The sequence below is a fragment of the Rhizomucor pusillus genome (genome assembly GCF_041956525.1).
Source record: "Rhizomucor pusillus strain CBS 183.67 unplaced genomic scaffold VTP01scaffold_5, whole genome shotgun sequence".
Classification (NCBI taxonomy): Eukaryota; Fungi; Mucoromycota; class Mucoromycetes; order Mucorales; family Lichtheimiaceae; genus Rhizomucor; species Rhizomucor pusillus.
Window position 1 is genome coordinate 371,937 of NW_027192147.1, and position 13,196 is coordinate 385,132.

The following is a 13,196-nucleotide window of genomic DNA, read 5'->3' on the forward strand; positions in this document are numbered from 1 at the left end:
AAAAGGTAGCTATGGCCCACTGCAACCAATGAGCATCCGAAAGATATTGACATGCATGTTGTGAGGGTCAACGCGTATAGCCCTCCTCGCACAATCTACCTTCAAAGTTTGTTCATCAGTACTTACCAGCCCCATTTTTGAAATCCTCTCGCATCCCCATATCTTGCTATAAACACTTGAGTCTCAGTTGCACTTCGCTTTCTGCAATCTGCAGGAGTCTACGAGACGCCGAGAACTGTAGTTACAGTGGACGCGCCCGGGATCATATTCTTCGGTGTGATTACAGAGGCCACCAGTATTGGAGATCGATCAGCTTGGAGCAAGTTAGATCAGTTGCCCGATCAACCGATCCCGTTGTTGCCAACGAGCCTTCGTTTTGAGGGACGACGTCCAGCAACCCGTCGCCCTGCGCCTGAAACCACATACCGACGTTTCAATAGGCATGGCTCTATTTGCTTCATTGATGCATCTTACGGCCAAATCAGTTAATGTAAGCAATATATAGAGTCATTGGAATTACAAACTAAATTGTGGATATCAGGGCAATCCAGCATATTTGCTGTTGAAACCTGAGCAAAATAGCGACAGCATGATCAACGTTTTTGGTGAGGAACTACTGTAAAATTATATACCTCACGGTTGGACTCGTGGTTTGGCGATTGCACAGAGTTTGACGAGCAAGAAATTAACAAGATTCAAGATATCGTTGACGTAAGTTACATTTCTAATGTATTAGAGCAATTTCAAGCTTATTCCAATCCACTCTCGGTTTAGAGTTATCAATCGCGCAAGGTATCACTTGAAGTTGCGAATTGTTCCATTAGACCGGAATATCACCTATGGAAGGATGTATACTCTGATACATCTTTCCATAGGTGATATTCCGACGGTCTTATAGAATTAACAGGAGATCCTCGACCGTTAATTCAAAGTTCTGCAATTTGACACTTGAACTGGACAAACTCAAAACTAACGCAGTCGATGCTGTCAGACGACTGTAAGTTGAAAGTTTTCGGTCGATCGCAATAACGTACTAACAAATTACATATATAGAATGGAAGAGTTACCATTAAACCAACCCTTAGAAGCGTGTTTGACCGAAACTGAGTTGTGGAGCGCGTACGCTGATCCTGTGCTGGACTCTCTTCTGAGCAGTTCCGAAGAACGAATCCATATAAGATAGTAAATTAGTCTTACTTGCGAGAAACTTTTAGCGTTGTTAATCATGTTAGAATAGGACTAACCAAAAGGATAACGACAAGGGGACCGAAAGACGTGATAGCGTTATATCAGACATGAGCCGGTTGCGATGGGGTCATAGCCATGGACATGGCGAAGCTAAAATTGCTGAACCGACGGACAATAATTACGTGCTTGTCTGGGATCTGTATCGTTTGCGCTCTTGCAACAAGTGCATCATTAATGCGATCAACACAGAAGCTGACTTCGCATTTCAAGTCACGGTAGCATCAGGATACAACCAAAAAGGGCACTATTTAACTTGATGGAGAAAAGGCTATATGTCACAGAACTTAAATTCGATGGTCTGTATACCATGTGTGAAATCGCAAATATCCAAGTCTCAAGTCAGTCGACCATCTTGAAGCAATGGTTACGCGTAGATCCCTTCGTCGGTTGCTGCAAGTGACACATGTATTCGAAAAGATGAAGCAGCAGAAAAAGCAAGTAGCAGAGATGTTTTCAAGTATGAAGCGGTCTGGCTCAAGTTTAATCCAGCTTGAGGAATTGATATCTGGAAAACGGGATAGAAATTTGCCTTGCAAGCTGCGGTTCTAGTGGATGAGTGCTGTACATGTACGATCATGTTAAACTATTCATATTCTTTTCGGCTCACAATCAGTGTTCAAATATGATAATTGGACTTCATTTCTCAATGCTATATCATCTATGATATGAGATAGAGATAATTCCATAGATAAAACGCGCAAAGGTATTTGCCCATGCGCGTAACTGCTCGTCATCACTGCGTTTACACGCATCAATGCATTTCTTGAATATATCTTCAGCAATTTCCCGTTCGCCGAACTTGAAGTGTTGGTAATAGGTTATCAAGCTGAAGGAGTTGGAGGATCATTTCAATCAATTTCGAGGATTTCTCCGCGCATATAATGCTAACTTGTAAGATGCCTTGACGCCTGGTCGTTATTTATGCGTGGATGAGAGCATGAACGAGTGGCTCAGTAAAGGGATGCCAAACATTAAGAAAGTCCCTAGAAAGCCGCACTCTAACAGGAGTACAAGACAGTCGCAGAGACGACCACCTGCTGTATCATCCAGCTCGATTTCAATGGCGAAACAGTACCGTAAGCGTTTGATGACCAATACAGTCGTAAGAACATTACGTTTGTCTGTCGCCTCATAAGCGCATGGTTTCATTCAGAGCGAACCATAATGGCTTATTCTGGTTTGGCTCGCCGCTGATGGTGCGAGAGATGCAAAAGCATGGCCTCTTTTCCATTATGCAAGTGAAGAGCGGCGACATTGGCCCCGCGGTATGCCGGAAAATGACATCCTCGACGCACTTGAGAATAACTCGGTGATTTTGTCTGTATGAAGTCTACAGTCGACGAGGTCTTTGTAGGTCGCTGAAAAATTCGTCAGTAAGTCATAAATGGCCATATATTCCGTATTAGGAGATGTCGATGTTGCGAACAATCGTCGTGATAATTTGATTTCGTTCCATGATGTCATGGCTTCTTACAGATGGGAGGTACGTTGCCTGGCGTTCTTTCTTGCTGTTTCCGAGTCGAATGCGTTTTCTGTGTGCAAGTGCTTTGCACTTGATGGGTCTGAGATGATGCATTCGAAATTTCGTTGGTCTCTTGGGCAACCAAGGTTGCAGCATGCCAGAAACCAGGTAAGCACGGTCCGTCCCCTCGCTAGAGTTACAAGTAGGGCCCAGGGAGCTCGTGTCATCCGTACGCGTGTCTCTTTGGGCCACAGTGCGAGAGGGCACCGTCTAAGACGCCGGAAAAGATTAAGGATCCGCTGCTTGTGCAACCAGGATGTTGGCTACTGTAGACCTCATATGGACGAACACTTGTCAAGACAATGATGGGTAAACCTAGTCTCACGATAAATAGAGATCCTTCTCTCTGCTGTGTAGTGTTGTGTAGTGTTTTCGCGTGTTTGGATGTGAGTAAAGTCCAATTTGAGTCAATCCAAAACGGGCAATTAATTGCCACTCCAAAATTTGCTCTGAGTGGCCGTCTGAAAACGTCGCGTTCTCCAAGCCAGGTTATTCATTCTGCTTCAAATTATTTTGAAACGCAAATGAAGGCTTCTAGTTTATTTTCTGTAAGCTGTATGTTAAGATGATCACGTATGGGCGAGATCGAGCTGGTTGAAGAGTAGCCATTAATGGCCACCGGAGCTTAATAGTACCTATTAAAAATACTGTATATTTGCAGTTGACCCATTGATGGTAGCATGTGATCGTGAAAAAGGCTGAAAAGTGACGGCGGAGGAGGTAGAGAATAACGCACATTTTTTCAAGGCACGAAAAGACCGTGTTTTGTCTACCGAAAAGGATTATCAATGTATATCAAAAGGGCGCTAGGTAGGCTGCTGAAAAGGAAAATTAAGGTTTTGTTTCTGAGCGTGGGTTGCTGCGTATCAAGCATATTATTTCAGCTGAAGATGATTTGAAACTGACTTTTTAGTGTGTGAGAAACAAGTCATCCTTGAGAAAGTGCACGGGGCACCTTGCCGCTTTAAAGCAGCTGTCGATGTCTATAGAGTATCGGTGAAACGAATCGAAAATCCATGTAAAACTCTGGAGCAATTTGTTGCGCATTAGCACCAATACATCAATAAATTAAGCGAATACGCTGTGCAGGATGGTCAGGAGGAGATGGCGAGGGTAAATGATTGCATTAGCGCCAGACCCTGTTTATTACAAAGTACCCAAATCAAGCCGAAGTTGCCTGAATACGGTGCTGAGAGATGTCAAGACCGCGGATCACGTTGCAGTCTTCCAAATTGAGAACAGAGTTTCCGTTTTCTAGTTGGCACAAGGGCACAGGTTGCAGATCCTAAAGCGTAACTCAATGCATGTAATAAACAAAGGCAAGATGATCTCTTGCAAATCATTACGTCTTTAGCAATGGTGAGAGAGACCCAGCGGCAGGGAAACAAGAAGAATCCCCAAAAAGATGGAGGTTTCTGGTTAGATGGTCAAAGCGCCTGGATGGGCTCCGCTGCTGGATGGGCAAAGCGCGGCGTACCAACTTTATGGAATTTTTTTCCCTCGCTGTTGTAGATAACGTAAAACCCAACTACTTGGCTGTCAAAACATCACTAGCAGCAATTCAAGCAACCCAATCTCCCGTTGTCAAGTGCTGTGGGATTAAATATTCTGGGGGATTAAACCGAGTAGTCCTTTATTTTTTTGTCCGTTCCTTCCCCCAACGTCAACATTTGCTCTCTTTGGCGGGCTCAAGTGATCCCCGAAAGTGACATTTCGGGTTTTCATCTCGATGGGTCATGCGTCGCACAGGTGGGTCCTTGCAACGCTATAAGAGTGTCATGTTTTCCCTCGTTCCCTTCCACCTATTCTTCTTCTCCACGCTCTTTATTTTTTTCTCTGTTTTACTTTCTCCAGCCTCTTTATCTCTGCATCGTTTTCTCTTGTTCGATGCGATAGATCCTCTGAGAGTCGCATCTCCACAGACTCTAAAAAACTACGTGTGAAATCAACCTTCAGTTGTTAGAATACGTACATACATAACGTTTATGGAGCCATATTTAAAACACCAAAAGGTAAACAACAATGACAACAACAACAAGGTCGACGGTGCGAAACAAAAATAGATAACAATGCCATTCTTGCAGCGCATGTTTAGCCCTGTGATCTTGTTTCACGACCACCAGTTTGTCAAGGACGGCTCGGGCGGCTTGCAGCATATTCACATTGATCCGCATTACTCTCCTTTCATTGAGTCTCACAAGCAACGCGTCTACCGGATGCTTGAGCACAATGAGAAAATCTGGACTGATATTCGAGGTGAGCTTAAGTTCTTGCCAATCCACGCATCCTTTGCTAATCAGAGAGAATCTGTGTTGATCTATTCAGAATATGGCGAACGGCCTATTCCATCACCTATTCCATCCTTGTCATCATCATCACCTACGCCACCCTTGTACCCATCATCACCGACATCTCCTCTGGTTCCACAAACGCGCTATGCTAAGCATCATCATTACTCTCACCATCAAGAAGACTTTTACATGCTGCGCAGACGGCCATCGACTGCTGCTGCCATCACTGCCGCCGCCACCGCTGCAGGCTCAGTGGCTGGCGACTCGTCCTCATCCGTAGCATCATCCTCACCGACCCTACCACCTGCGCGGCCTCACCGCATGGCGAAACGGCATGTCACCGCCGCAGTGATCCCCAAACGCCGTCGCGGCAACCTCCCCAAAGCTGTCACTGCAATCCTAAAGGATTGGCTGTCAGAGCACAGGAAGCATCCTTACCCGACCGAGGAAGAAAAGGCGGCGCTTGCAAAGCAGACGAACCTGACACTTAACCAGATTAGCAACTGGTTCATCAATGCCCGGCGGCGAATCCTGCAACCTATGCTCCAAAACGATTACGAGGAGCAGCAGCAGCAGCAGCAACAACAACAACAACAACAAAGCAGCAGCAGTAGTAGGAATAATAGCCCGCCAGTAACAGTTGTCGACGATAAAGAGGAACGGGACATTTTGCAGTACGCTGCAGGTACCAAGCGATTGGTGTAGGCGAGATGGTCGTACATTGAACCTGACACAGCATATTATAATCACATAGATGGGTCTTCTGGACGGCGGGGTCGCAAGAGATTGTCGCCTGACATACCATCACCGCCTCCTGCTGCGTCTAAGCGACGCACTGGCCACCACCACCATCAATTTACATCTTCATCTCTTCGGAAAAGATAACCTCCTATCTTATTTTTTATTTTGTTTACTCTTCCCGCCCATTACCAGTCATTTATACCAATCATTTACATTCATTTATCTATGAAATATACCATCTTACTTGTCGCTGTCTTCTTGTATCATAACCTTCCAGCCAACATAGAGTTGCAACAAAGACATGCGAGCAAAAATGCCAGAAATATATACAACATTGCACACACAGAATCCCTATCTACTTACTTTCAGTTTCAGTGTATGACAAGCAGCAGCAAGATGGTGTTTATTATTATTATTATTACTCCTTTTTCTCTCGCTGCTTTTGTCGGCTCGCTTTATTTAGAAAAGTCTCCTCCAGATGGTAAGGTAGTAGTAACAATAGTAATCGCCGGTATCAAACAATGTGTTCTTCCCACGGCCACCAACGAGAAACCCGAAATCTGTGCAACATCTCGCGATTTTCCTTCAACACGTTCTATTTTCTTTGGTCACGAGGGATTTACCCATACTTTTGAGCCAGTCGAGTATGTGAAAGGAGGACTCTCTCTGCCTTTATTCATGTAGTTTTGACCTTCCTGTTCTCGCAGAGCACCTGCTTTGATGCAGGTGCTGGCCAATTACCGTGTTAGGTATTACAAATGCTTGTGGATTCTGCGATAGGCTGACATGTGGCACACCCGATACGTTTAAGCAAGTGTGGGTTGGAGTTGAAAAAATGTCACATAACATAGCCAGGAGGCGATCCAAATGCGTGGTGTATATGTCCTCGATTGCTAATCGGATGCATTGCCAGACGCATCGGGTATATTGTCTCCTTTCGCTCTTTTACCAAGATACCTTGATTCACATATTCTGCAAGCTTTTCGTATATTTTTGCAAAGCAAACTCCATACCGGACTTTTTTATCTTATCTTCCCGGGACTTTAAAAGTCCGCAGGAGGAGAGCAGGAGGGAGACAAAATTCCCGTCGCCTGCACCGCATTGACATAAAACAAGTCTGTAGATTTGAACAGTACAGCTCTAATAGCTGCATCGCATGATCCGCACTGGCTCGAATTACAGCAATGGGAATTTGCACCACGTATGACAACTAGGGGAAATATTTGGTTGTTATCGATAGACCATGTGAACGTTCTGGATGGCGTCGAGAAAAAAAAAAACTTTGCCGCCACATTGGCAAAACTTGTTTCGCCTTCAAGCCTCGGAATTGCTTTTTTATTCATAGTTACGCCCAATGCAGACTATTGCGTGCATGCAGCAACAATGCCAAGTATGCATCTGAGTTGCGCAAAGGACAGCCTGTTGGTCTTGACAGTTACTGTCGAATATTATATACGTACAGTAGACAGAATATAGGAGAGAAGAATGTACTGCAGTAACTATGTATCTGCTGTTGCTGTCAAGATGTACGTGCATATTTTTGCTTTCCAGAATACGTCACACTGTTATTTTTAATTTTGCTTACTGTCTTGATTTCATAAATGTCGATCACTTCGAGCAAGCGACGTTGTTAGGATGGGAACGACGTTTCAGCTTATCTCTAAATTTGTTTCAGCCGCATCGCAAAACAAGAGCAGCAGCAACGATCTTATTTTCTTCCATTACATATCGGCCATGCTCCGTATGAAGATCGACAGTGTTCTTGGAACAGATTCCGCAAAGAACATGTGCTATAGAAAGAAAAAGGGGGTCAGGATTTACTGGGGGATAAACTGACAAGACGGAAAAGTACCGCTATCACCCAGCTGTAAGGACCGACCATATTAAAGGCGTTGCTTAGGAAGAGCTTCCAACCAAATAGCAACTAGGAAGATCTGTCACATGCAATGGTTATGAAATGCAGAAAATAATTCTTGTGCCTGTTAAAGTCACGCACGAGGAGATTGAGAGCAGCAGCAGCTGTGTGCGTGTGTGAGAGAAGCTTTACAGGGGAAATGCGTGCGCGTCCGCTGGGTTGATTTTTTTCCTTGACCTTCCCTTTCGCCTCACTCATCAGCCCAACGTTTCTCCTCCTTTCCGGTATTCCAGGTACCGTTGCAGCGATCACACCTGGAAACCCGAGATGACACGAAATTAACCCTTGATTATTGACAGAATGTCAGACACCAAAGCCGTCATCAAGAGCGCCGACATGAGCGAAGAGATGCAGCAGGAGGCGATCGAATGCAGCACTCAGGCTCTCGAAAAATACAACATTGAAAAGGATATCGCTGCTCACATTAAGCGAGAATTCGACAAGAAATATGGTCAGTTTTCTCACCATGCTTTTATGATCAGATCGGGAAACGAGAGTATACATCGATGCTGACACTCGAGTCATATGAATACCTAGGCACTACCTGGCACTGCGTTGTAGGCCGTAACTTTGGAAGCTTTGTTACTCACGGTAAAACCTGAATCCAGAAGGGGATTGATAGGAGAGAGCAAGGGAGCAGTTACTAATATGTTACTACGCAGAATCCAAGCACTTTATTTACTTTTACCACGGTCAGATTGCCATCCTTTTGTTTAAATCCGCCTAAGCTACATACCTGGACTGATTGGGATGCAAGATTAATAAAGAAAAAAGAGGAGCTGTGCACCCAAACAGATTCGGTCAAGTTTTCTTTTCTGGAACTCTTCATGAAACGCAAACAATTCAGCAGCAACACACACTTCTTCGCGGGAAAAAAATCAGATTTGTTTGTCGTTTCTCCCGCCGACAACGCATTGTCCAAGATCGATAAAGTGCTATAAAATAGCGCGTCGCGTACCTTTTTTAATTCCTTTTCTTTTTTCTTCCGGTAACTCTTTCTCTCGCTCTCTCTTCGATCCCTTGCATTGCTACCATGCTGCTGCTCATCATATCGGCAGTTCAGGTGCGGGCATATCCTATGAAGTTTGTACTTGGCGATCAACCGATTAATAACTTTTAAATTAAATAGGCCGTCTTACAAGTCATGGTTATTGTTTTCTTTGGGTTCTGCCTTACAAAGAAAGGTTATTTTAACATGGAGAAGCAAAAGGTATACGCTTCAAACTGCAATTGACTCGAAAAATCAATGTATATGCAAGAGCAAAGTGCTAAAAGAAAACTCTTAATTAGTGGCTATCCAAAGTCAACATGGTGTTCTTCACCCCGTGCCTTTTGTTTACAAATATCGCTGCGACCATCTCCTGGGAAAAGTTACTCGCATTCTGGCCTATTCCGTGCTTCTACATCGCATTTGCTGGGCTCTGCTTCATTCTCAGCCAAGTCACTACCAAAATGGTTGGATTGAGTGCGCCGTACCGCCGTTTCGTGCTTGCGTGTGTCATGTTCGGCAACACTAATTCGCTGCCGATTGCAATCATTTCCAGCTTGGCAGTTTCGGAAGCGGGAAAAGTCTTATTTTGGAACGCCGAAGATAGCCAGGAAGCAGTGGCTGCGAGGTAAGCCGAATAGGCTAGAAATCCGAGAAATTGCACAGGCTTGAGCTCAGTCCAATAATTACAGAGGAATATCGTACACCCTGTTCTTCGCTATCTTTGGTAACCTTGTACGATGGTCCTATGGCTACAGTCTGCTGAGCAAGCACGAAGACGACGACGAAGAGGAAGATGATTCGACCACGATCGGGCAGATAACGCCTCCCACGTATGGTGCTCTCAATGTCTCGAACAACAATGATATCGAGCAAGCTCGTCCAAGCGGAATGCCTGATCGCCGTTACAGCTCAATGACTCTCGCAGCTCAGCCCGACGACAATTCATCAGCAACTACGCCTATCAACGAAACCACCACGCTGCTTTTGCCAAAATTGGATGCGGTGGAACAACAGCCTGGACTGCTGAGGCGCATAGCACGCAAGATTAACAGTTTCATGTCGCCACCGTTGTACGCCGCTTGCCTTGCATTGTTGGTTGGATTATCGCCACTTAAGCACCTGCTGTACGACAAACAGTGGTTACTGTACCCGTGCCTGACCAAGGGCATCGAGACCTGCGGCAAGGCTGCTGTGCCTATTATTCTGACGTGCTTGGGTGCACAGTTAACGTGCATCTGGCAATCCCAGCAACCCACTTCGCCGACTATCAAGAAACCAGTCAACACCGTCATGCTCGTCCGTTTCGTCCTGATGCCGTTCTTTGTCGTTCCCATTGTAGTCGCATTTGTCCGTTTTGGTTCGCAGTGGTCTACTCTCGCTACCGATCCTGTTTTCGCGATCATGATGATCGTCCTTGGCTGCTCACCAACTGCCATCAATTTGGTCCAGATTACACAGGTCAACGGTATCTTTGAGGAGGAGATGCTGCGTATGCTTTTCTATAGCTACGGCGTAGTTTGTGTTCCACTATGCACACTGCTAGTGTTTATCGGTCTGAATACTGTAGACAAGCTGCTGTGAAACCCGATTTCTTTCCATCTCATTCACACAAACTCGTTCCCTCCTAACCGATTCTTACCCTGCAACCACTTATCAGCCTATACATTTCTCGTACATACGCATCATGAATACTCCATACGTTTCGGCAGTTGTCTTTACTCTTTCAACAACGCATGAACACATGTACTACGCTGCTGCATTGTCGTAAAACGGAATGTTATACATGCCCTTACCATAAACCTGTTATGTATCTGTTTCTTTTTTCCTCAAAAGAATTCTTTTTTTGCTCCCTCTCTCTTTTGTTTCATGTGCGTTACTTCAGTTAAGACATTAGATGGTCTAAGATTCTTCTACGCAGAAACATTGCTACACCGTGAAACTGGAAAAAGAGAAGCAGCAGGTCCCATGAGCAAGGGACAGGGTCAAACACACGGGTTTTTGTTTGTTACAATTGTAACCAAGATCTATGCCATTGGTCACGCGACGTAAGCAGCACTTTGCGTATTTTCTGTCAACTCTGGAGCATTGCATAGCGATCCACCGTCCCTTCCCCTTTTGAAACAGAAGGAACATTACGTGTTTCACTTTTAAAGAAGATAGATCATAACAAAAGTTAAGTCAAAGTACTAGATTAATATTTAAGAGTTGCAATTAGGTTTGCTTGCCATTGGTTTACAATGGATAATTAACAGAAAGATCTTGTTGGGATTTACACATTGAAAAGAAAACTACCGTCTTGAGCTTGTCGTACTATTAGCACAGTGCGCCCTGCAAGTTTATTCGCGAGGACCGCTGACCAAGTCAGACTCGGTTCTAGCCCTTTTGACCCGTGAGCACGTATGTAGCAGAGCTCACTTATGAAAATATATGTATCACGTTTCGTCGCTCTGCTGCTTACTGGAGAGGGGGGCCAGGGAATGTCTCCGTTTGCAACAATGGGTGTACAAACACCAAGTCGTATTCTTCCGTGCGTTGTATAGGTATAGAGCTTTTAGTCAGTTCAAAGTAATACGCTGTAGATAGAGCACGCCAGGTACTATAGATACTATATCCACGCATAGCTCAGGCGTGCCTTTTTTGGTTTAGAAACAAACAGAAGAAAGAAGCGGAGCTTCTGGGGACAGGCTGGCTTGATTGAAACAGGGGCCGCGCGCGCACACGCTCTGTCCTGCAAAACTGTCAACTGTCATGTTTGCTCTTCGTCGCTCCATCCCTCAACTTGCTGCCCGCGTTGCATGCAACAACCTTCGCACCGTAGCTGCTGCTGCTCCAGCTGCCGCTCGTCCCTCTGTTCTTGCTGGTGCTGCTCGTACCATCAACAACAGCTTTGGTCTCTCTCAATCGTCGCCATTCAGCACAAGCCAGCCTGCCCAGACCGCCACCATTCAAAGTAATCGCGACAGAGAACGCGTAATATTGACAGTCATTGACTAACACGAATGTGTGTCGTATTTTAGAACCCGCGCCTCATTGGTCTGCCCAAGCTGTTGTCGACGGCGCGTTTGAAGACGTGTCCTTGGCCGACTACAAGGGCAAGTTCTTGGTGATGGTCTTCTACCCTGCCGACTTTACGTACGTGCTATACCACTTGATGCAAATCAATAAACCAAAGACTTATCCTAACATTACAATAGCTTTGTGTGCCCGAGCGAGATCCTTGCGTTCTCTGACCGAATCGAAGAGTTCCGCAAGTTGGGTGCTGAAGTCGTTGCTATCAGCGTCGAGTAAGTGGATGCGAACTGACCCAAAGGAAAATGGGCATGTGGGATGCGAATCAGAGAAAATAAAAAGAGAGAGCGAGAGCGAGGCATAACACACACAGAGAGAGACTTGATGACTAGTGTAACCGTGGAATACAATGTACTCACATATTCTTTTTTTTTGCCTCTTGTGAAATGTAGCAACGTCCATTCTCACTTGGGTAAGAAATACAACATCCGATGTGAAGAGTTGCTATGCGTGTGCATGTGTGAAGATGATTGCTAATATATGCCAATTTGTGATACCTACACTTGTTTATTAGCATGGACCAATGTTCCGCGCAGACAGGGCGGTCTCGGCGAGGTCAAGATTCCTTTGGTTTCTGATATCAAGAAGGAGATCTCTGCTGCTTACAATGGTTCGTATACCAACACATGTGGTAGGGTTTTTGTGAGATGCAAACTAAACCAAAAAAACCATTCTAGTGTTGATTCCCGAGGCTGGTTTGGCTTTGCGTGGTACATTCATCATCGACCCCAAGCAAAACCTTCGCGTTGCACACATCCACGATTTGCCCATTGGCCGCTCCGTCGATGAAACTTTGCGAGTCATCGAAGCCATCAAGTTCACTGACGAACACGGCGAGGTAAAAAAATTTACCCTTTTGGGACCGGGATGGAAAAAAAAAATCGTATTGGCTAACAACGATGTCTGCTTAAGGTATGCCCCGCTAACTGGCAGAAAGGCGAAAAGACTATCAAGCCCAACCCCAAGGACTCCAAGGAATACTTTGAAGCTGTCAACAAATAAAGACTATAATGTTGCGGTGTGTGCCTTTTGTAAGCGGCCCAGACTGTCGGAGAGTGGTGTCACTTCAACGAAGACGACGGAATGAGCGATCTGGACTCCGGATAGGGTTGTGGGAGAGCAGGGAAGGAGACAGAGATGGCGACAAAGGGGTGGCAAAAAAAGGGCCAATGGATCCTTTTTTTTTCGACAATCCAATTACACAAGTACCCTTGCCTTCGAATGCGCACGGAACTTTTTGTAAGAATATTTACAAGTACCCAGTACCATTGCTTTTGCGAAGAAAGAGGAAATAATGATGCTAAACGACGTGATTTACAAACATTGATCGATAAATGTCCCAAACGGTTCCCCCTATTTTTAGAAAGTCCCATTTTATGTATTTATCGCTGAGTGTTCTTTACGCTTTTTTTTTCTTCT

At 45.1% G+C, this 13,196-nt stretch overlaps 4 protein-coding genes across 4 annotated transcripts; all 4 read left to right on the forward strand.

The window, feature by feature from the left end:
* Positions 1 to 4,755: 4,755 nt before the first annotated feature.
* On the forward strand, positions 4,756 to 5,946 carry VTP01DRAFT_8263 (uncharacterized protein; the record flags this gene model as incomplete). The annotated part of the gene is made up of 4 exons (XM_069387365.1): positions 4,756 to 4,782; positions 4,855 to 5,026; positions 5,096 to 5,746; positions 5,816 to 5,946. 4 exons carry the CDS (start codon positions 4,756 to 4,758, stop codon positions 5,944 to 5,946), a joined length of 981 nt encoding a protein of 326 aa, XP_069241141.1.
* Positions 5,947 to 7,156: 1,210 nt separating this feature from the next.
* Positions 7,157 to 8,444, forward strand: VTP01DRAFT_8264 (uncharacterized protein; the record flags this gene model as incomplete). The annotated part of the gene is made up of 5 exons (XM_069387366.1): positions 7,157 to 7,192; positions 7,919 to 7,950; positions 8,017 to 8,168; positions 8,255 to 8,308; positions 8,380 to 8,444. 5 exons carry the CDS (start codon positions 7,157 to 7,159, stop codon positions 8,442 to 8,444), a joined length of 339 nt encoding a protein of 112 aa, XP_069241142.1.
* A 306-nt stretch (positions 8,445 to 8,750) lies between these two features.
* Positions 8,751 to 10,289, forward strand: VTP01DRAFT_8265 (uncharacterized protein; the record flags this gene model as incomplete). The annotated part of the gene is made up of 4 exons (XM_069387367.1): positions 8,751 to 8,780; positions 8,847 to 8,927; positions 9,008 to 9,333; positions 9,398 to 10,289. The coding sequence occupies 4 exons, from the start codon at positions 8,751 to 8,753 to the stop codon at positions 10,287 to 10,289; spliced, it is 1,329 nt and encodes a 442-aa protein (XP_069241143.1).
* A 1,167-nt stretch (positions 10,290 to 11,456) lies between these two features.
* VTP01DRAFT_8266 (uncharacterized protein) lies at positions 11,457 to 12,779 on the forward strand (the record flags this gene model as incomplete). The annotated part of the gene is made up of 7 exons (XM_069387368.1): positions 11,457 to 11,658; positions 11,726 to 11,840; positions 11,903 to 11,992; positions 12,170 to 12,189; positions 12,292 to 12,387; positions 12,455 to 12,615; positions 12,690 to 12,779. The coding sequence occupies 7 exons, from the start codon at positions 11,457 to 11,459 to the stop codon at positions 12,777 to 12,779; spliced, it is 774 nt and encodes a 257-aa protein (XP_069241144.1).
* Positions 12,780 to 13,196: the final 417 nt, after the last annotated feature.